The 22,544-nt window shown below is 48.7% G+C and overlaps 2 protein-coding genes across 2 annotated transcripts in view; both read right to left on the bottom strand.

Annotated features, from left to right (window-relative positions):
* Positions 1-496: 496 nt before the first annotated feature.
* Sdr42e2 (short chain dehydrogenase/reductase family 42E, member 2) lies at positions 497-22,423 on the bottom strand. Its single transcript, XM_076941968.1, has 12 exons — positions 22,304-22,423; positions 19,092-20,032; positions 17,600-17,695; positions 15,648-15,705; positions 14,878-14,996; positions 14,260-14,335; positions 11,503-11,585; positions 9,525-9,662; positions 8,466-8,531; positions 5,899-5,962; positions 4,287-4,360; positions 497-1,445 (listed from the first exon to the last, which is right to left on the bottom strand). The coding sequence occupies exons 2-12, from the start codon at positions 19,995-19,997 to the stop codon at positions 1,191-1,193; spliced, it is 1,935 nt and encodes a 644-aa protein (XP_076798083.1). The 5' UTR covers positions 19,998-20,032; positions 22,304-22,423; the 3' UTR covers positions 497-1,190.
* Positions 22,377-22,544, bottom strand: part of Vwa3a (von Willebrand factor A domain containing 3A) — a 68,710-nt gene continuing 68,542 nt past the window's right edge. The window contains exon 33 of the mRNA XM_076941935.1: positions 22,377-22,514. The gene's annotated coding sequence lies outside the window, so the exon portion shown is untranslated. The remainder of the gene's footprint in view (positions 22,515-22,544) is intronic.

Below are 22,544 nucleotides of genomic sequence, written 5' to 3'. Positions count from 1 at the left end.
CTTCTAGGGTCTGTGGTGTTTATTCCGTTTATGCCACGTGTGCACCAGATGATGGGTATCCGTGGATCTGCTCACACACTGTTATTCTGGGATCCACAGTCCACATCACGATGGCAGAGGGGTACAGTTTCTGTGGGCTTAAACTCTTAAAGATGATGGTGAGGGCCACTACTCATCAAGAGATACAGATGATACTAAAATACGGAGGCTGGAGAAATGGCTCAGTAGGTAAAGTACTTGCCACATAAGGATGCGAACCTGAATTCCATTTCTAGCACCCACATAAAAAAATTCTGGGTGTGGTGGCTTGCAACCCCAGATCTGGGAAGCCAGAGACAGGTGGATCCCCAAGGCTTCTTGCCTAGCCTACCCACTCCAAATTCCAAATTCCAAACCAGTCTGGAAAAATAAGGTAAGACAGCTTCAGGAATGACATCCTCTGATACCACATACAAGTACACATAAACTCCATCATAAAGTATGATCAGCCAAACTCTTGTCTGTTATATTGGTACGTTTTATGAGACATTCAGATTTCTTTTACAAACTTTTTTTCTCCATTGCCTCCTCTGGACCTGAAACCTTTTATTGTGCGAGTTGTTTCCATTCATTAATTGAGAACCAAAAGCTATCAAGTTGGATTTGGGTATCCTTCCCCAGCTAATCAACACACAGATCGGTGTCAGGATCAGGATAAACTCAAAGAAGCTGTGGCAGGGAGGAGGCCCCAGAAGGAGACAGAAGACAGTTCCAATTCCACAGACTCTACCAACCAGAACTCAGGTTTTTAGGGCTAACCCTACCTCACTGGGGTTTCGGCATACAGATGGAGGCAGAAAGGGGCGAAGCCAGAGCTTGAAGGATCGGGAAGAATAGGAAGGAGAAGACTAGCCTGGGTAGGACTGGAAATGGCTGAGAAGGAGAAGCAGGCTAAGAGGCTGGGATCTCATCAACCGCCTCGTCTAGCCTAGAAGAGTAGTACACTGGATCAGGGAGCCGAGAGCGGGGAAACGTGGAAGTGAGCCCAAACCCTGGGACGAAAAGACGCCTAGAGCGCGGAGTAGAGGCGTGGCCAGCAATCGGGGCGGGGTCAAGAATCAGGGGCGGGCCTAAACCAGGAGGTCAAAGCCAGGTAGAAGCGCCGGGAGCCATACGTGGGCGTGGTGGTGGTGGGGTTGTCCGGGTCGGGATCAGAGCCTTTCCACCACCGCCTGCAAAGGCTGCAGCCCTAGGAAGTACAGGGCCAGGCCCAGCAGGCCGAGCAGGAGCAGGAGCACGAGCAGCAGCCGCAGGAGCGTCAGCGCGGTGCAACAGCGGGGCTGCGGAGTCGTGGCCTGCACGTATCGCTCCACTGCGTCGGCGAAGCTGAACTTGTCCGGCACGTAGCCAAGCTGAGAGCGCGCCTTGGCAATCTGGAAGGTGTGCGTCACGGCCACGCTGAGCACCTATGGGAGAGGCGGAGCAGTCGAGGGCTGGGCTAGTGGGAGAGCATCCTGTGCCTTGTTGACCGAAAGGATAAGGGAGGGGCAGACTGCCTTTCTGTCACATTGGGGTTTAAAGCCTGGCCCCTGCGTCTGGTTCCTTGCGGTGCCTTCCTGAGGGGGGAGGGGAGGCTTCCTTTCTGAGATCTTTTTCTTGGAGGGCGCCGCCTCCTTCATGCCCTTTCTGTATCTCACCCTCAGGCTCTCCTCAATTCTCATCCTGTTTCATTCCTCTTCTCTACTTCTCTTCCCAGCCTAGCGCCGTTCGGGACCCCTGGAGACCCTTAGATGCATTCTTGAGTACTAGGACAGGCTGAAGGCCTCCTGCCTGTAGTGGGGAGCCGATCTCCAGAAAAACATCTCCAAAGGAGGATGTTGGCTTCCTGTCGCCAGCTCAAGACCAATTGTGGTGGGCGGGGCCTCCCTAACAGCCTTCCTGTCCTCTCAGCTGGTTAACTAAGTGAGCCTAAGAGAGGAATTCAATTACGAACAAGTGATTCCTCTTTAAGGCTGAGCAGCATTTCCCCTGCTGCCAGTTGGCCTGAGGCCCATCTGCTTCCAGGGTAATGAATGACAACTGTGGATGCTAGAATTCCCACTGCACTTGGTGGGGGCCCTTTATACACTTTTGTCCTCTGTGATGGCACGATTTCCTCTTTGCATAATTGGAAATTGAAGAACAAAGGTTAAGTGACTTGCCTAGGGTCACATAGGAGATCCACTTTAGAAAGTGGCCATATTCTTGGTCATGTTGGGGTCTGGAGGTGCTCTCCCACCTGGCTTGTTATTCTCTAGCTGGACATTGGCTACGTGGTTCTCACATGGCACAGGCAAGCCCTTAGGGCCAAGCCCTGGTCTGGGGTCCTCAATGAGGGAAACAGACCAATTCTTGTCCGTTTTGCCCCAGATAGTTCAAGGCTTGGAGGAATGCAGGTTAGTAAATATCCTAAAACCAACCAAGCAGAGAGACATAGCTGTGAGCTAGCCAAGCGGGTCCTAGCACAGTGTTCTCAGAGGTCAGGTTTAACTGTGACCTCAGGACGTAGGTGCCGTTCCTGCACGCTGGAAAATTCCTCCTCACATCTTGATGTAGCTCTTATCACCGTGTTGAGTTGCTTGGTTTCTAGAATATTTTCCTCTTTGTACTGTGAACTTCCTGGTGTAAGGACCAAGTCTTACCTCCAGTGCTCAGTGCAATCCCTGACACACAGTAGGTGCTTAAGGAATGAAAGGTTTTTAAATGCTAAAGAGCTGACAGCAACTGGCCCATAGTCCCAAACTGCCCCCAGATCCTTAGCCCTGGAGCCAACAAGTTAACCTGCAGACCCACACTTTAGACAAGTGGAAGGGTAACCAAGCCAATGCCTGACTACAGTTCCTCAGCACTTCTGACAGCTGTTTTGCCTTGTTAGTTCCTGGTGTTTTACAAGACAGTTTTAGGTCTGGGTTCAAATCCCACCAGTACCCTGTAAGTGACTGATCCTGTGTAGGCAGCTTCACTATGTCTCTATTTTCCTCCTCTGAACATGGACAGGGTAATAATAGCTTCCAGCAGGGGTGAATATCAAGTGACATTAAAGGACTGTCATTATCCCCCATCAATTTGGAAAAGGTGTAGGCCATAGCTTCTCTGAAACATTCTCCATGTTCCCATTTCCTTTTAGCTTAAGGAGCACTGAAGTTGGCATCCTGAAGCCAATCCCAGTGTGGTGTGATCTTGGATAAGCCACTGGTTCTTCTAGTGCTTGGTTTCTCATCATAAAATAATGAGCATAATGATTTTGCCCTTCCTAATTTAGCACTAAGAGGAATCAAGTGAGAGAGACCCTAAATATCACCTGCTGCCTTACTGTTTACAGTCTACTTAAGATACCTTCTTTGAAAAAAAAAAGAAAGAAAAGAAAAAAAGAAAATTCTTAGATTTATTTTTATATGCCCTGCCCGAGTGTGTGTATGTGCACTGTGTGCATGCCAGAAGGGGGTGTCGGATCCCTTGGGACTGGAGCTATGAATGGTTGTGAGCTACCGTGTGGGTGCTGGGAATCAAACTTGGGTCGTCTGAAGAGCAGTGAGGGCTCTAAACTGCTGAGTCTTCTCTCCAGTGCCAAGATGCCCTCTTTTTGGATGGTACGTGCTGAGCAAATATAAAACTGCATACACATCAGTTCACCATGGTGGTGCACACATTTCATCCCAGCACTCAGGAGGAAGAGTCAGGGGGATCTCTGTGAGTCTGAGGCCAGCTTGCTCTACACAGTGAGTTCCAGGATATCCATAGCTACATAGTGTAAGACTTGTCTCAATAAACAAGACAACCCTCCCCCACAAATTACTCACCATAAGTATGAGAATGGTATTGATATTCTATACACAGAAGGCATTTAATACATACTTATTGTTAAGCAAGCATGTACTAAGCATGTAAATAAACATGAATGATGAGGCTAGGGCCACTGGGGATTTGTGTGAGTGTATGCACGTATATGTATATATTCAGGTTCAAAAGAGTGTCTGTTGCAGGACCTGCCTTTGGGAGCTCAGGTCTGGCTAGAAGATAAGCCACCTATGGCTGGAATGACAGCTGTGAATAGGAGTCTGGAGCGGTCTAGTTTTCAGTTTGTAACATAGTCTGAGCAAAAACTTAGTTGGTAGGGAGCACAAGAAAGGAATGGGCTGTAGTTCCGGGTCTACATGGAAGATTCTGAGACCACAGAGAAGAACCTTGTGACAGAGATGTTCAGCAATGGTGTGGGGGAGGAGGATGGTGCAGGGCTGGGATCCCCCATCCCTCAGCACCCCACTTACCTCACTGCGGGTGAGTAGTGGGGGGATGGTGCAGATGGGCCTCAGTGCCAGGTGCAGGTACTCCATCACTGCAGCTGTGGGAGAGGGCAGGTGAGAGGGGCTCAGGATAAATCCACTGGGGGCATTGTTTGCTTTGCTAGGGGTCCCTTTACAGAGGTCCCTGGATTCCTTTAAGTCGGCAGCATTTGCTGGGGACCTGTTAGCTAGGAGATAGGTCACGGTAAGATGGCACCAAGTAATAATGACAATCTGAAGAGTGCAAGTGAATCTGAGAAGAGTCAAGATGTTTCTGCTTTCTCAGCCTCCTTTAAATGACATTTCATTCATGTGTTTCATGTATGTGTTTATGCGTGTGGATGCATGTATATGTCATGGCGCATGTGTGAGCCATGCAAGACAACCTTGGGGAGTCAGTTTTTCTCTTTTACCATGTGGGTCTCAGGGATTGAACTCAGGGGGTCAGGCTTGGTGGTAGTACCTTTTCCCACTGAACTATCTTGTTCGTTCTTCAAGTTCTCTTTTTTGAGGCAGGATCTTACTATGTAAGACCAGACTGGCTTCAAACACTCTTGGTAGTTCAAGCTGGTCTTGAGCTCATGACCCTCCTGTCTCAGTTTCCCAAGTGCTGGAGTCATATGTGTGCCACCACACCTGGCTCTCCTCTTTTGATATGGATATGCCGACTTGGGTAGGAGAGGGAGGAATTGGAAATACTTCCCTGCCACTCCTTCTGACCTGACACCATTGCCTCAATCAATGTCAAGATGCACCAAGATGCAGCTAGTTTACAGAGAACTGTGTGTTTATATACAATTTTCTCAAGCTGTCATCACCTGGGCTACAGATAATGCATGTCAATTATTGTGGCAGTGTTATACAGAAGTCACCCACATGGGTAACAAGTTTACAAGTCTTTGATTTCAATAACATCCCCAACACATTTGAAGAGAGTAGGTCCAGTCTCTGATGTACCAGGGACACAGCCCTTTGTGACATGAGGGCTACCTGTTTCATTGGGCAGCTCATCCCAAGCCTAATGCCGGCTTGCGGTTTTTTTTTTTTTTTTTTACTAGGAGGCCAGCAGAGGGCGCTGCAGGACACACTGTCTTGGTGGGGTGGGACCAGGGCGTGGGAGCAGATACTGACCTGCAGGGGGAAGGGGAGAATTCAAGGTCAAAGTCTCCACACACCCCAAAGAAGCCCTAGCATTAGGTGACCTAGGAAGAGGGAAGCCTCAGGCCTCCTCTGCCTTTCAGCTCCTGCCTCATGCTCTCTAGCTAAGTCTAGTCAGAACTGTCTCTCTCTTGTCACTGCACCTCTTCAGGCAGCCCTCAGAACCCTAGGCTCTTCTTTTACAAGAGTTACAGTCACTCCAGCTTTGTCAGCGGGGTGGGCCTGTGACCAACACAGCTGTAATGATATTGAGACACTTGCCCTCTGAGTTCTGGGTCTGGCTGGACGTCCCTGCACAACCTATTTAAAGTCCGTCACCTCACCCATGGGGACCTCGCTGGCCTCATCCCAGTCCAGGCCCTGGGTTTCCAATAATGTAAAACACACATGTTGTAGGCATACCTGGCACACAGGATTTCATACTCAAGCTGTTCCTTACCTGTCAGATAAACACAGGAAGTCGGTACCTGGATCCAGGGCTGACTGTATCCCAGCTTCTCAAACTGCAAGGGAACATGGTCTGACATGAGAATGGGTTGTTTAGGGACTGGCTGGTGAGGAAAGACCACCTGCTTCCCATATCATGCTGGCAGGGGACTCTACCAGCCCAGAGAAATGCCCTCCCAGCTCATACCAGACTGGTTTTTTTTTTGTTGTTGTTGTTGTTTTGGTTTTTGGGTTTTTTTTTGCTTTTGTATTTTGAGACAGGGTCTCTATATGTAGACCAACTTGGCCTTAAATTACAGAAATGTGCCCACCTCTACCTCTTGAGTGCTAGAACTAAAGGCATCTACACTCTGCCTGACATTGTCCCCATCATCTTCATCGTCATCATTATCACCATCATCATTTTGCACACCAATCTTAACAAGAGATCTACTCCTTGGTCAAGATAACTCAAGTAGCTAAAAACATAGAACAAATCTTTTTCTTTCCTCTCTCTCTCTCTCTCTCTCTCTCTCTCTCTCTCTCTCTCTCTCTCTCTGTGTGTGTGTGTGTGTGTGTGTGTGTGTGATATGTGAGATCAGAGGACAACTTGTTGGAATCAGTTCTCTTTTCCACCTCTTAGGTCTGGGGGATCAGGCTAGGCAACTCTGGGACTCTATCTGCTAAGCCATCTCTTATTTATTTATTTATTTATTTATTTGAAGACATAGTTTTCTATGTAGCCCTGGCTGTTCTGGAACTCACTCTATAGACCAAGCTGGCTTTGAGCTCAAGAGATCCACCTACCTCTGCCTCCTGAGTTCTGAGATTAAACGGTGTGTGCCATCACTGCCAGGCACAGGGCAGGTTTTTAAACTTAGAATCTTTCACATCATGTAGGTTTTAGGTTTTTACTATATCCACCCACACATGAACCTGTTCCCAGGTTCTTAAATAGAATCTGATTTTTTTCCCTTCCAGAATTGACTGTACTATTAAAGAAAAATAGATAAAACTCAGACATGCTTGGAAGGCCAAGAGGCAGCGCTGGAAGGAACAGGCCTTCAGGGAGTGAATGGAGCTGTCCACCTGGATAAAACCTCTTCAAGTCAAAGCTAAATTAATAAAGGCTGGCAGGCTGGAAAGAAAGGGAGCACCCCCACCCCCACATACACTGCTGGGGAGACAGGAGTCCTGCAGTCTCTGGAAAACACTCTGGCAGTTCTTCGATGGGAAGTTAAGCCTGGAGTAACTGGTTAGCCCAGAAACTCCACACAAGCACACAGTGACATAATCCCAGCAAGAAATGGCACCAGCGCTTGTCCTCTGACCCTCGCAGGCATGTGTACTTACATACGTGTACATTTGTATACACAGGTGCAGGCAAACACACATTAAAGAAAAAGGAAGGGAATGAAGTCTCTACCTGATACATGTCACAACATGGGTCAACCTTGAAAACTAAGGGTGAAGAAGCCAGACAAAAGGCCACTTGTTTCATGAAACAGCCAACATAGGCAGAGCACTAGAGAGGAAGACTTACGTTGCCTATGGTGGGTTGGGCCGGAGGGTAAATCGATACAGGGCCATGTTGCAAACAGGTACAGGCCTGTTTTGGTTTCCTGAAGATGAAGACCTACTTTAAAGTTAATTATGGTGATGGTTGTATAATTCTGAATATGATTTAAAAAAGAAAACTATATTGAATTGTAGGTAAATTGCATAGCTTACATCTGAATAAAAGTGCTTTTTAACTTTAAAAAAATTACAAAAAGACCTCTACATGTATGAGTATTTTCCCCCTTCCCTTCTGCCTCTCACTCAGGCCTCACACCTCTCACTCAGGCCTCACTCGCTCCGGCCCAAAGGTTTTATTTATTATATATAAGTACAATGTAGCTGTCTTCAGACACCGCATAAGAGGGGTGATCAGATCTCATTACGGATGATGAGCCACTGTGTGGTTGTTGGGATTTGAACTCATGACTTCCAAAAGAGCAGTCAGTGCTTTTAACCACTGAGCCATCTCTCCAGCCCCCCCAAAATGTTCTTTAAATAGAGCAAACCAGAGCTGCCACTGGCACAGCAGTACAAGTTAACTCCTCTCCCTCTAGCCTGGGTTTCTGTGCTCACTTTCCAGATGGGCCTGGTCCAAAGGAGACTATGGGATGCTGAGAGAGGTCGGGGTTCTCAGAGACCATACTCCTCCCTCCAGGATCTGGTGACCACCATACCTGCCTAGGGATTACAAGCAAACCTTCCTTTCAGTGGTAGACCACTTGTTTAGCATGGGCCCTGGGTCCCATTGAAACAAAGGACAGAAGACTCAGATGGCCAGAAGCAGTGTAAGTCAGGAGGCAAGTTTAGAAAGGCCTGTGACAAAAGCAGGGACACATGGTACTTACTACTAAGGGGCAGTCACAGCCCAGCTTCAGCTGTACCCAGTGCCACCCAGGCACGTGCCCAGAGGGCGGGTTTTCTAAGGTAAATTCTTGGGTTTGGTGGAAGGAAAGGATGCAAGGACAGAGGGTGGGACTAAGAGTCTCACTCTGGGCTGGGGAGAGGGAGGAGAGCACCTACCAGTGGGGCCATCCACTCAAAGAGGTTGACACTCTCTCCATCATTGATGTAGAATGCCTGCCCGCTCTGAGGGTGACAGGAGGGAAGAGGTACAGTCAGGTGTCTGCCCACAGCCTGACCCCCTCTTCTCATGGCTCCCCGAAGCTGCTTCAGCCCTCTTGTCCTCCTGAGAAGTTCTGGGAAGAGACCTGGGCAACACCTTAGTAAAGCAGTATGTGGTCTGACAGAGCTAAAGACAGTAACTCTCTATGAAAGGCTGTAAGTGGTCGGCAGAAATGATGCTATTCTAAAGAGACATTTATGTCGTGGGCCAGGTGTCTGCCAATCTGACCGTCAGAATAGTCAAACAATGGACCCCCTCTCCAAACGGAATTTCTTTAGGGTCTCATGTTGGGAAAATGGAAGGGCCCCAGCTAGAGGTGAGTTTATCTCTATTTATTCAATTGTAACAGCTTCTCAGACCACCTAACAGCTGAGGACCAAGCCCACTTAGTGACCTTGAGCATGTCTGTGGAGACATTCATATTCCAGGGATTCTATTTAAACTTTAATCTTACTTCAGGACCCCAAGACAGATTGGAGGGGATCACTGGGTCCTTTTGACTCTTGTGTTTTTCAGGACAGGATTTCTCTGTGTAGCTCTGACTGTCCTGGAACTCACGTAGTAGATCAGGTTGGCCTCAAACTCATAAAGATGCACATGCCTCTGCCTCCTGAGTGCTGGGCTAATTTGACTCTTTTAATTGGCTTCTAAAGGATTGAATTTGGCTTCTTGGGGTACAGACTGTGGCCCTGAGTTTGGTAACAGGCTGACCATACTGACAAGCTGTGTGACTCCGATGGACACACTCAACCTCACTGTACTTCAGTTTCTTCAGCCAGATGAGTGTGGTGAAGACTGTGACACGCTTCAGTTGGAAGCTGTGACATCACAGGGTCACGGTGAAGAGCTGATTATGCTCTCTGATGCTTCTACCCAACCTGGTGACCCTGGGCCTCCTGTGGGCATGCTCCTCCCTGCTGCAACCTTCAGGGGCAGGGATGTCACAAGACACTCACAGCCACGTAGCCTTTAGCCATGGTGAGGCCCTCAGCCGCCAGCATGTGTGCCTGCACCAGATTCTGCACGTGGACCCAGTTCATGCGTGTCCTGCGGTCCCCAAACCGGAACATGAACAGTCTCTTCTTGATGTGGCTCTGGTGTGGGGAAAGGGGTGACAGTGTAGGCTCACCTGGGTGGCTTTACACTTTATATACATGCTCACAGGCTAGACTCCCAACTCCCATGTCCCAAGTCATTTGGACATCTCTTGCTTGTCTCACAGTTGACCTTTGAGCTTCTTCTTTTTTAAAAAAAGACTTTATCTGTTTCATACTTCACTGTCGCTATCTTCAGGAGGGGCATCGGATCCCATTACAGATGGTTGTGAACCATCATGTGGTTACTGGGAATTGAACTTAGGATCTCTAGAAGGGCAGTCAGTGCTCTTAACCACTGAGCCATCTCTCCAGCCCTGCCTTTGAGTTTCTTAACTTTTCTTATGCTTCACATTCAAACCAGCTGTAAACCCAGGTGACTCAACTCTTATGGTTGTTCAGAATACAACCACTTTTCTCCCCTACTGCCACCCTTATCTTGCCTTGTTTACTACAGCAGCCTCTGTATGGATTCTGTATGAATAACAGTTGTCCATTCTGCACCACCATATCTGGCCCTGATCTGATGAATACAGAGCCACATGGGCTATGATGATAAACACTGAAGGGTAGATGGTGCCTAAAGCCCTTCCAGACCTGGCCCTGCTCTTCTACAGCTTCTTATCCTCTGGCCCCCTCTCCTGCTGTGCTGCCATGACCCAGGGCTGTTTGTCTCTCCCTGGACAACCCTAGGGCTTTTGAGGAGTTGCCAGCTGTCAGGAGGCTCTCCTCCCTCCAAAAGCCTACTTGACCTGCTTGACTCTTTCTTCTCTTGGGAGATTTAAAACTCTGCTTTCTCCAAGGAGCTTTTTCAAGTTCCCCGGAAGCCCAACCCCTCGGTCCATCTACTTTTTCTTTTCCCCCGTTGGGTTTGGTACCTTCCAACACTCTTTATTCTGGATTCAGCATGTGTATTTATTTTAATCTATCTCCTGGTGTGAGAACACAAGCCACACGAGGGCAGGAGTGTTCTGTTCTGTTTGCTGGTCTGTCCCTGAACCAGGACAGTACCGAGCACATAGTAGTAGTTCAGTAAGTATTTAAGCGGGGGTGGGGGGGAGGTTTAGGGGGAGGGAGAAGTCCTTGTAGTTGACCCGGTATCCTGTAAGAACTCAGCAAAGGGATATTTGAAGCAGCAGGCCCAAACAGCACTCCCCAGATGCCCTTCCATAGCTCCCCATGGCCTTGTACTCTCGGCTAGTTCCAGCCACAGGGACCTCTCCTGGTTACCTTAGCCTTCCTCACATTTAGGTCCATGTTCAAGCTGCTCCTCTACATGGCATTCCCTTCCTCTGCTTACCTTAGCTCCTGGGGGTGACAGGTTTCCTTTTCCTCCTTCCAAACACCACAAGCATCCTCTCCTCCAGGAAGTCCTCCTGGATCTCTCCTGCCAGGCCCATTTTCTCTACTCGGTTGTCACTATGCTGAAGTTATGACTGCACAGCCTGTCTCCTTGACCAGGCTATGAGGACATGAAGCCTAGAACCCTCTGCAGCCATATTCTCAGTACTTGGATTTTGTAGAGTTTTCTGGCATGAAGACCCTTCACTGGCAGACTGAGATGAACTGCCCAACCCTCAGGACACTTATATGAGAGTTTTTCTGGGGTCTCCCCAGCTTGAAATGAGGCCTGCATGGTATACTGAAAGCTTTGTGCATGGTAGGGTTAAGGAACTATGGACTGGTGGGTATCAGGGTGACCTCCCAGCATAATTTCTGACTGGGGACACTGCCTCTAGACAGATGCAGTGACAGAGAGCTGCAAAAGTACAGTCAGCATGCACACCACATCAACCTGACTCCTTCTTCCTCTGGTCACAGGAAGGCTGGGAGGACCTACCGCCACCCGGGGCAGGTGTCTCTGTTCTTCAGGACCATAGATCCCTGGGGGACGGAGCACACAGGTGCGGAGGGTGCCTCCTCCTAGGACAAAAGAGAGGGTGGTCAGGGGCTTGCAGAGGAGTGGCATATGGAGGTAGGGTGCCACAGCCAATGACGATGGGAGGACAAAGCCACCTACATCTCCTGCTTCTGTGTGGGAGGCCCAGTATAAATATCTTGTGCTGACAGCAGCCCAGTTTCCTTGGGGATCCACACTTCCCTGCCCACAGAAGTCCTTATGGGTGGTATTCTGAGGATGCTCTCACCTGGAAGTATCTCTCAGCATCATCAGTATTCACAAACCCTGGGGGCACTGGCTATCAGCTCCTACCAGCCCTTGAGCTATTCATGATTTGTACCTTTTAAACCAGGTGGCTGGTTTTGTTTGTTTGTTTGTTTTTTTAACAAATCTGTTTTTCAGACACTTCTATTGTACATTCTCTTTCCCCATGAATATGACAGGGTCAGAGTCTCCATCTTTACTAAACACCCCTTCCTTTACAATGAAGCCCAGTCTCGTAGATGATAGATTGGACCCCAAAAGATATTTGCATTCTAGAACCTGCCAATATGGCTGTATTTGTAAAAGGGCCTTTAGGGTTGTAATTAAGGATATTGGTGAGTTGAGATCATTGTAGATTTTCCTCTGGGCCTAATCCAATTACAGGTGCCTTAAAAGAGACCAACAGAAGAAAAGGAGGCCACATGAAGGTATTCAGGGGCCATCTGAAGCTGGAGGAGACAAAGAGGGCCTCTTCTTCAGAGCCTTCAAAGGGAGGTGAACCTTCTGTAGTAGCTAACGTCAAGACTCCAGGCTCCAGCTTTCAGAAAGCAAGAGTTCTAAGCCACCGTGGGAGTTGCAGGACACTAACTCAAGGAGGTGCAAAAGGATACAATACACTGACAGGGCACTGTGACCTACTTATTAGGATTCTGGCAGCCAGTCAAGTGAGGGTCATCTCAGGACTAGCCTGGATTACAGACCACAGTAATCACCTCTGGTGACCATGGCTGGCCTCCTGGAAGGCAGGTGTCAACTGAGCTTTTCAGTGGTCTATAGCTAAGTTTAAACTCTAGGTCCCTGGGGGCATGGTGGAGGGAGGTCAGGTTGCAGCCAGTGGTGGCCAGAGGGACACTGGGTAGCCACGTCACAGAGGGGCAGACCTAGGGTATCCATGACTCTTCTAAGCATTGAAAGGTGGGGATGTGCATATAAATAATTCCCAGCCAGAAGATTAGGTGTCCGGCCTGGCAGTAGGTGAAAAAGAGTGTGAAGTGTGAAGGAAAAAGGGCAGAGAAGGGAATTCAACTGCATCAGATCCCGGGGAAACACTGTATATGCACACCAGGGTCAGAGGTCAAACACTGACAGGCCAGGGAGCGAAAGCAGAAGTATTGTAGGGAAGAGAGCCCAATACAGAGACCTGGTTTGCTGCCTTTCGAGTAGCACAGTGGCTCAGGCCTGGATTCTGGTGCTAAGATGTTCCTGGGCTTAAAAGTCCCATTCTACCACCCAGTGCTGTGTGACTTTGAGTGAAGCCAGCTAACCAGACTTTGCTTCCTTGTGTGTAAACTGGAGGCTATAATTTCAAGCCTCTCTTGTTCTCCAAATCCAAACTGGTTTCCAAGCTTGTCTTTAACTGTGGTACTAGAGAAGTAAGTTGTGATCCCTTTGGGGATGGCGTATCAGATAGCCTGTATATCAGATATTTACATTACTATATATAAAACGGTAGCAAAATTACAGTTAGGCAGTAGTAATTTTATGGTTAGGGGTCATCACAACATAAGGAACTGTATTAAAGGATCTCAGGTTTAAGAAAGTTGAGAGCCACAGTACTAGAGGTTAAACACAGGCCTATGCTGAGCAAGCACTGTCTCCGAGCTTTTTTCTTTTCTTTTTGTGAGGCAAGGTCAGGATGGACCACTACTCTGCAGCTATGGCAGGCCTTGAACTTGTGATCTTCCTGTCTCAACCTCCTGAGTAGCTGGGGCAACAGGATTTTGCCACTAGGCTCAGGTAGATGAGACCATGTTAGCTGGTTTCTTTTACCTTCTGAATTTTAGAAAGATGGTAACAATGCTTTATGATAAGCAAATAGTCTGAATGGATTGGGCTCCTGTGTGGAAGACCAGGGATGCCTAAATTCCATTTCCCCCTCAGGAATGATATGGAGTCAAATGAACCTTTTGCATATGAAATTAGTATGTAAAATAGGACCTGACATGAAGAATGCACATAATCATGGAATGCTCCTGTTCTATTATTGCTTTGTAGCCAGAGAAGGGAATGAAGGGAGACAGCAGAGGCAGATTTTTTTCCGGAACATTATTGAAGGTGAAGTGCAAGAGTCTCTCACTTGCATGGTCCCTTCCAAAGAGCTATGGCTCCTTGCATATTTATAAGGCTAAAGAAGACTGCTAAGACTAACTCCACTCCCATGAGACAGCAAAGATATCAGGTGTCAGGCTGTCAAAGGCTTTTCCTCACCAGAACGTAAGTACGGACCCTCGCCAGATGGCAAACATGGGTCCTTACAGTCCAGGTTGTGTCCTGGTTGAAGAGGCTCATGCAGATGTTCAGAATACACTGAAGGGCAAAGGCCCAGACCATGGAGAGATGTCACTTAGAGTGGTATAGGGCCTCAGACATATATTTCAGAGAGGCAGCAGTGGGCTGGCATGCATGTTATAAGCATGTCCCCATGGCACTTACCTAGGAGTGGTGTCCCATTGGCCATGAGAGTCAACTGGTCAGCAATGGCTTTGGTTCGAGAGTAGTGGTCCATATGCTGCCAGGGGACAAGGAGAACATAGCCACCAGATGAGCTCGGTGATATTGTTGGCAATGCCAACCCAGCTGGGCATGGCCTACCCTATGGCTGCACAGTCCTGGCTCAAGGAGGCAACCTGCCAGTCTGCAATGTCTGGCCTGTGACACTGATACTGGATATAGGTTGGGTGATGGATTCATACACCATTCTGGTGTTCTTGTGGCATTTTTGCACACAATCTCATTTGCTGCTCTCTACAAACCACCTCCAAGGTGTTCTCAGTCTTAGATGAAGAAACAAAGTACATAATACATCCTGTCACAGAGGCGAAGGGTGCCAGGCTCCCTTGATCCCCACAGAGGTGGGGATCTATATGATTTTGAAGCTTTCACGGGCAAGACAAGCTAAGATGGGAGAAAGCTTAGACCACTCAGTCTGGGAGTCCAGCCTGCTGGGATGCACCTGGAGTGAAAAGGTGGACCTGGCTCTACCCATGCCTGTCCTTTGGACAGTCACTTCCAGGCTTGCCACCCTGCCCCCTCCCTCCCAGAACTTGGTACCTTGTCCAGGGGGAAATATGGGATGGAGTCCTCATCACCCTGTTCTATGGGCTTCCCGCCAAATGTCACGTTGACTGTGCTGGTGTACACGAGCCTTGGAACCCGCCGACGGACACAGACTGCAGGAGATACACACACACACACACACACACACACACACACACACACACACACACACACAGCCAGGTTGTGAGCAAGGAGCTGCTCAAAAAGGCCTCTGTGGGCAAATCTACCCATTTCTATCCAGTCTTCATCTCCCACCCCATACCATTAGAGATCTCCTAGAATTCAGAGCTGCCTGGGAGGAAAAAGCCTTTTCCCTCAACTTGGGATGTGAGGGCCAGGGCTTCTCATTTCTCCTTCTGGTGTGGCTTTGTCCCCCAGGGCCACCCTGTCAGGGGCAAGTAAGAAGAAAAGGTACACTTGGTAGGACAGATAAAAAAGATGTTCTAGAACTGGAAAAAGTACAGGTCAAGGTTGGATGTTTTCAGAGGGCCCAACAGGGACCTTCTGTCTGATACTCAGTGACTTTCGTCAGTTTTCTCCTCAACCCTGAGCCCCAGACATGCTAAGACTGCTGGTGTTCAAGCAGGTCTGTACACAAGGAAGATAATCTACCTCCCACTGGCCTCAGTTGGTACAAGCTAGGTAGGGCAGGGGGTCCTGCCTCTGTGGCCCCATCCCCAACCTCCACCCCAGAGCCAGGCCAGTGGCAGGAGATAGGAGAGGAAGGATCACACAGCAGGCCACACTCCACTCTGAGGGCCTACCATTAATCACTAGTTTGGTGCCTCCGACATTTATAGACTCAATCTCTTGTTTTTGTAGCTAAAAGACAAGAGGGAGATAGGAAGTCACGTGCTGCCTTCTGCCTTGTGGCTGAGGCCACAGGGTGGGCTCAGGGTCTGCAGGATTCTGACTGAGGGGTGCTTGGTATAGGGTACAGGATCTGGTATAGAGTTGGGCACAGATAAGTGACTTCAAACTTGCCTCCCATTTTCTGAGACAAATGAGGTGGTATGGCTGTGTCCAGGAGAAGGAATAGGAGTGTAACAAAGAAAGAGACTGCAATTGTGGGTCCTTGTGTGCCAGGTACCCAGCCAACAATATAGTCAAGACCCCATTTGACATCACTGGGAAAAGTGATGTACTGCATTTTAAACTGTATTTGTCTGTTTGTCTGTCTGTCTCTCTTTGAGACAGTGTGTCTCACGTTGCCCAGGCTGACCTCAGACAAGCTTTACAGATAAGGATAACTTTGAACTCCTGATCCTCCTGTCTCCACACCCCCCAAGTGCTGGGATTATAGGTGTGTGCCGCCATCCCTGGTTTATGTGGTGGCTAGATCTAACTCGGGGGTATGCTAAGCAAGCATTCTACCCACTGAGCTGGATCTCCGGCCCAAACTATGTCTATTCATATTGTGGTAGTTTTGTTTAATGGGGAAGCAGCTACAACATTAAAAATAATTCAAATAGTGAAAAGTATATCTGGAAGCTGCGGAGATGGCCCAGTGGTCAAGAGTACTAGTTACTCTCCCAGAGGTCCTGGGTTCGATTCCAAGCAGCCACATGCCAGTTCACAGCTGTATGTAAATCCAGTTCCAGAGGATCTGTTGCCTTCTACCGACTTCTTCAGACACAAGGCACACTTGTGATGTACAGACATACATGTAGGTAAAACACTCATACACATAAATTAAAAAAAAAGACTATCTAATGAAGAGGAAGGTTCCTTCACATTCCTGATGCCAAGTCTTCCTCTGTCCTCTCCAGAGGGAACTGCTGTCAACAGCTTCATATGCTTGTACAGAAAACCTGTATTTAACATCATTATATACCTAACATTTATCCTAGCTTTAAAAAATTTATCACATTCTTATTTATTTGTTTTGTGTGTGCATGCGTGTGTTCATGTATGTGGGTGCCATGGTTCATAGGTAGAAGTCACAGGAAGGCTTGTGGGAGTCAGTTTTTTCCTTCTATCACGTGGGTTCTGGGTGTCAAACTGAGGTCATCAGGCTTGGCAGTAGGCACCTTAACTGGCTAAGTTGTTGTTGAGACAGAGTTTCTCTATTTAGTCCTGGCTGTCCCAGAACTCACTTTGTAGACCAGGCTGGCCTCACACTCAGAGATATTCCTGCCTCTGCCTCTAGAGTACAGGGCTTAAAGATGGCTGGCTGAGTTATCTTGTTGGCTCTTAGCTTTTCTTTTCTTTTTTAAGGTGAGTAGGGGGAAACAAACATTAACTTAAACTTTGGAGATTGCTTGGGTATCAACCCTTTCGAGTCTCTTCATTCTTTTGAATGGCTGGGTACAACTTCATGATATATCTGCTACATCTTTCTTTAATAACTAAAGGACCACGGTGCTATTTTTGGTATCTTGTTATTAAAAACAATGCTATGAATATATAAATAAGAATAATTTGAGTCAATTGGAGGATGCTTTGGTAGACACTGCTACAGTGTTCTCTAGAGTTTGTGACATAAGTCATAGAGGTGACCTTCCTTTCCAGATGAGGAAGGAGCAGCTCAGAGAGGCTAAGCTGTCCTTGGTCTCAAATGGAAGGTACCAGAACTGGTATCTGACGTCATGGATGCCCAATCCTTCTCTAGAGGAGGTGAAGATCAAGAAGCAATACTCAAATATCAGAGTGTAGTGGGTGAACAGGACTTGAACACCACTCTGCCCAGCTCTGGGTGTGTATATATGAGTCTCACCTTCTCAGCCCCAGACATGCCATAGGAGGCCACGTGAAAGACACAGTCCACCCCCTGGAAGGCTTGGTACAGGGCTTCTTCATCTCGGACATCAGCCTAAACCAGAAGTAAGAAGTTCAAATCCAAGGTAATGACCCAGCTCAGGCTAAGCATCTGGCGGGCCAGGACTTACTAACTCCACAGACTGCTGCTGCCCCATTCATTCTGCGTGGGTCCAGGGCTGGCCTGGCTATTTCATATGCACTGTTTTACTGAGTAAACCCCTTGTAAAATGCATGTGATTACTGTCTTTCTGTGGCTAGCAACAAGGCTCAGGAAGGCGCAACTACAGCTGGGAAGCGTAAGAGATGGAGCTAAGGACGGCAACATGGTTAAGAGCATGGTGACCATGCTTTCCAAGCAAGCAAGCTGGAAGAGCTGATGCCTGGAATTCACACAAAGCTGGATGGGAGGATGGCTTGCATCTTGCATAGGCTCCCAGCATGCCTATGGTGAGATGGGAGATAGAGGGAAGGGGAGGTGGAGACAAGATAATTACCTGGAAACTCTTAGGCTAGCCAGACTGGAGTGTGCAACATGGCAGCAGAAAGCAGAGACCAGCTCCACTTATTATGGTGGACAGAGAACTGACTCTGGAAAGATGTCCTCTGGCAAATATATGACTTCACACTCATACATATCACATGCACACATACATACATCACACACATTACAGACGTACTCACACACATCACTCACAGGTACGCACATATCACACACAAATATATCACATACATACACACACGCTACACTGTTATACAATGCGTGTATACACATACTAGTCACATGCCTGCACATTACATACATACACACATATCCCCTACACATGCATATACACATCACATACATGAACATTACACACACATATCACAAGTATATCACACATACATGAACATTACATGCACACATATCACAAGCACATCACATATACATGAACATTATACACATATCACACATAAACATATCACACACATGAACATTACACATACATATCACAAACACATGCCCATATACATCACACACATGAACATTACACACATATCACAAACACATCACACACATGAACATTATACACACAAATCACAAGCACATGCACATATACAGCTCATACACACATGAACATTACAACACATATCACAAACACATGCACATATACATCTCATACACACATGAACATTACACACACATATCCCACACACATGCACATATACATCATACACACATGAACATTAATACACATATCACACACATATCCCTTATACACTCACATCACAATCCTCACACACCCCCACACAACTATAACAAAATCTGAAAATAAAAAAGAATTGGAGGTAAATTTGGCTCTAGAGCCTGAATCTCAAACTCCAGTGCTGGTTCACATCTCAGCCTCTGAGCCCTGCCACAGCACCATCACCCCGGCAGCCCCCACCCACCACAAACCCCATCTTTGTACCTGGATAAATTCAGTTCCTGAGGGTAGTGGCCACTGGGGTCTGCGGAGGTCAAGCAGGATGACAGTGGTACCTCTCTTGGCCAGGCTGGAACCCAGGCTGAAGCCTAGGTAACCTCCTCCTCCAGTCACCAGAACTTTCTGTCTGGGGGCGTGTGTGTGTTTGGCCTGAGTCTTCTGCTGTAGTGCTGGTACTGGGGTTCTCACTGACTCACCGGGGTCAGAGCCAGTCCCGGAGCCTCGTCTGGTCCCAGGCCCTAGCCCCAGCACAGGTAATGGTGCAGATCCCGGACTAGTTACTGAATCACTTACTGGCTGAGCTACTGACCCAGCTCCTGGCTGAGGTACTGACCCAGCTCCTGGCTGAGGTACTGACCCAGCTCCTGGCTGAGGTACTGACCCAGCTCCTGGCTGAGGTACTGACCCAGCTCCTGGCTGAGGTACTGACCCAGCTCCTGGCTGAGGTACTGGACCAGCTCCTGGCTGAGGTACTGACCCAGCTCCTGGCTGAGGTACTGGCGCAGGTACTGACTCAGATCCTGGCCTCAGTCCGGACCTAGCTCCTGGTCCAGGTAATGATCCTGCTCCTAGCCCAGGTCCCAGAGTAGTAGTAGGTCCTGAAGTAGTACCAGGTCGCAGCCCAGGCACAGACCCTGTGCTAGACCCTGTGTCTAGCTGTGGCCTAGACCCTGGAACAGCACTGGGTCCAGGCCCAGGTCCTGGAATAGCCCCAGGCCCCAGTCCAGAGTCCAGAACCACTCCAGGCCCTTGCCTAAGGCCTGACCCGGGCCCTGAAGCAGACCCCTGGCCTGAGGTCCCTCCACAGGCCTGGCATACAGGGCATGCCTTCTCGCCCTGGCCTGCAGTTTGACAGGTTTCTAGTAGGGAGCCCGCAGGGTTGGTCTTCATTCTCTATGAAGCCATGCAGCCTAGAGGCTGTCCACCTGTGAAGAAAACCAGAAGAATGTTCTAGGCTTATCCCAAGGCACATGTTACCAGGTTTGTAGGACTAAGGGGAACTTCAGGAAAACTTGGGCCTCATAGATTTTTCAGGGCCCCAGACTCTTTCAGAGCCTCCTTAGGGAGTCAGAGAAGACAGCCTGTCCTTTGACTTCATAGCTGGGGATCTGAGGCTCAAACTCATGCCGCATGACTCAGATGTACACTAAGAACCCCTGATTTTCCCCACAGGCCCCATGTAGCACCAGAGGGAGGCAGAGTCAGTCATACCTATGGGGCCTCACACACTGGGTGTGGTGCTCTGAACCACAGGAGGGCAAGGGTGGGGGAGAAAAGCAGAAGGAAGAGGGAAAGGGAGAGAAAGGAGAGGTGAGGAGAGAGAGAAGAGTATGAGAGGAAAGAGGGAGAGGAAGAAAAAATGAAGAAGAGAGGCAGAAAGAAGAAATGGGGAAAAGAGGGAGAAAAGGAGGAGGAAGAAGAGGAAGAGGATGGAGGGGATGGGAAGAAGGGAGAAGAGGAGGAGCAGGAGGGGCAGGAAGGAGAGGAAGAGGTGAGGTGAAGAAAAGGAGGGAGAAGGACCACATGGGACTTAAAGGGCTAAGCCCCTGGAAACTTGTGACTCCAAGGTCTGCAGCCACTTCCAGTGCCAGGTGCCCCAGGAGCAGCTGTCTGACACCATGTGTGTCTAATCCCCCTGCAGCCTTCTGGATCAGGTGGGTAGGCTCCAGGGACCAGCACCGAGAATCCTGTCCTCCTCATTCTAGACCCATAGCTAACTCAGGCTCAGTCCACTGCCATGGTTTTTTCTCCCTTTATCTACCTGAGCATCAGGCTGGACCAGGGGCCAGGTCACTAGCATTATAAAGGCAATTGACTGCACTGTAGGTCTTCTGTGTACCAAGCTGTGCCTTGCATGGGGCATAATGGCTGCATAAAAGAGCAGCTATTTGTGGAGTGACTCAATGACCATTGAGCTGTTGCTTGTCATGGTCACAGGACAGGGGCCATGGTAGTTATCAGAATTATGCCTATGTCTCTTCTGTCGTTATCCTGTTTGTTTTGGGACAGGAATGCAGTCATGTCCCACAGGTGGTAGGAGGGGCATCCCAGAGTTATTATTGAGGATATCTAATTCCCCAGCCCGCCTTTCAACCAGGAGACAGAACTCAATTTCAGAGTGGAGCCTCCTCTCCAAGGCCCAGATGACTCTTCTGGGAAAGGGTATATGCATGCTTGTGGTGGCAAAGGCTGGATGTGCCCTTGGGTAAAATGCTTAAAATTTCCCTGTGTCTCAGTATTCACAGCTGTGAAATGGACCCAAATCATCTCGACTGCTCCATCTTCCTTTTGGTCCCAAGAGAGCAGATACCAAAGCCTTTGCAAATCACTTCAGTGCATGAAGGGTTTGCTGACAGGTGTGTCTCAAGCCTTGAACAGTGCCTGGCTAAATACTGAGGGAATAAACAGGGGCCTGTTCCTCAGGGGAGCATTATGGCTAAGCCAGGACTAAACCTGGATATGGCAGTGCAAAATTCTGGCAATCTTAGGAAGTACAAGCTGCTGTTCTCATTACCCAGAAGTGGAAACTGAGGCCCAGAAAATATCAGGGATTGTGAAAAAATTACAACACAAGGTTGGCTGTGCTGATGCTGGCAATATCAGAACTTTAAAGGCCCAGGGATGATTACCATGAGTTTGGGGGCCAGCCTGGATTACATAGTAAGTTCCAGGTCAGCCTGGGTTATAGTCTCAAAAACACCAAGTAACAGGGTCAAACAGATGATTCGTCTCTGCAAACCTGGGCTACATAAGTTGGATCCATGAGGAGAGTAAAAAATCCATGACTTCAGAAAAAGTTGTCCTCTGACCTTTATACATGTGCTGTGGCAGTGTGCTCTCACCCACCACACACACACACACACACACACACACACACACACACACACACACACACACAGGCACACACGCAAGCAAGCACGCATAAACACACACACAGAGTTATAGTAATAAATAAAATAAAAATAAATAGCAAAACCCAACAGAAAATAAAAATAGTTAAAGGACTCAGTCCTTAACCCAGGTCCAAGGAGACACTGGGTTTGATGAAAGGCCATGGTAATGGCACAGACCCAGGGGGAAGCCCGACCTCCTGGCAGCTGCACGCAGCTGATGAGTTGTGGGTTGGGGGGCAGATCGCCATCCCCTCATCCTCCTCGCCCTCCGTCCCCAGCCACCACATTCTGCTCTGCACTGACCTGGCTCGGCTCCGCAGCGCTGCGTGCATCCAGCACCTCTTGGGTCTCCACGCCAAGGCGACACCACCTGTGTGGCAGCAGCTGGGCTGGCCCGGGGACTGCCCCGCCCCTCTGCCCCAGCCGTCCCGCCCTGTCGCCCTGCGCTCTCCAGCCTAGAGCCTCCACAGCCCCACTCACCTGAGGGTGAGTAAGCGGTGACAGGGCTGCATTTCTGGTGGAGAAAAGAGGCAGAGAAGCTGCA

The sequence above is a fragment of the Arvicanthis niloticus genome, chromosome 1 (genome assembly GCF_011762505.2).
Source record: "Arvicanthis niloticus isolate mArvNil1 chromosome 1, mArvNil1.pat.X, whole genome shotgun sequence".
Lineage (NCBI taxonomy): Eukaryota > Metazoa > Chordata > Mammalia > Rodentia > Muridae > Arvicanthis > Arvicanthis niloticus.
This window is presented reverse-complemented; position numbering and strand designations above follow the sequence as displayed.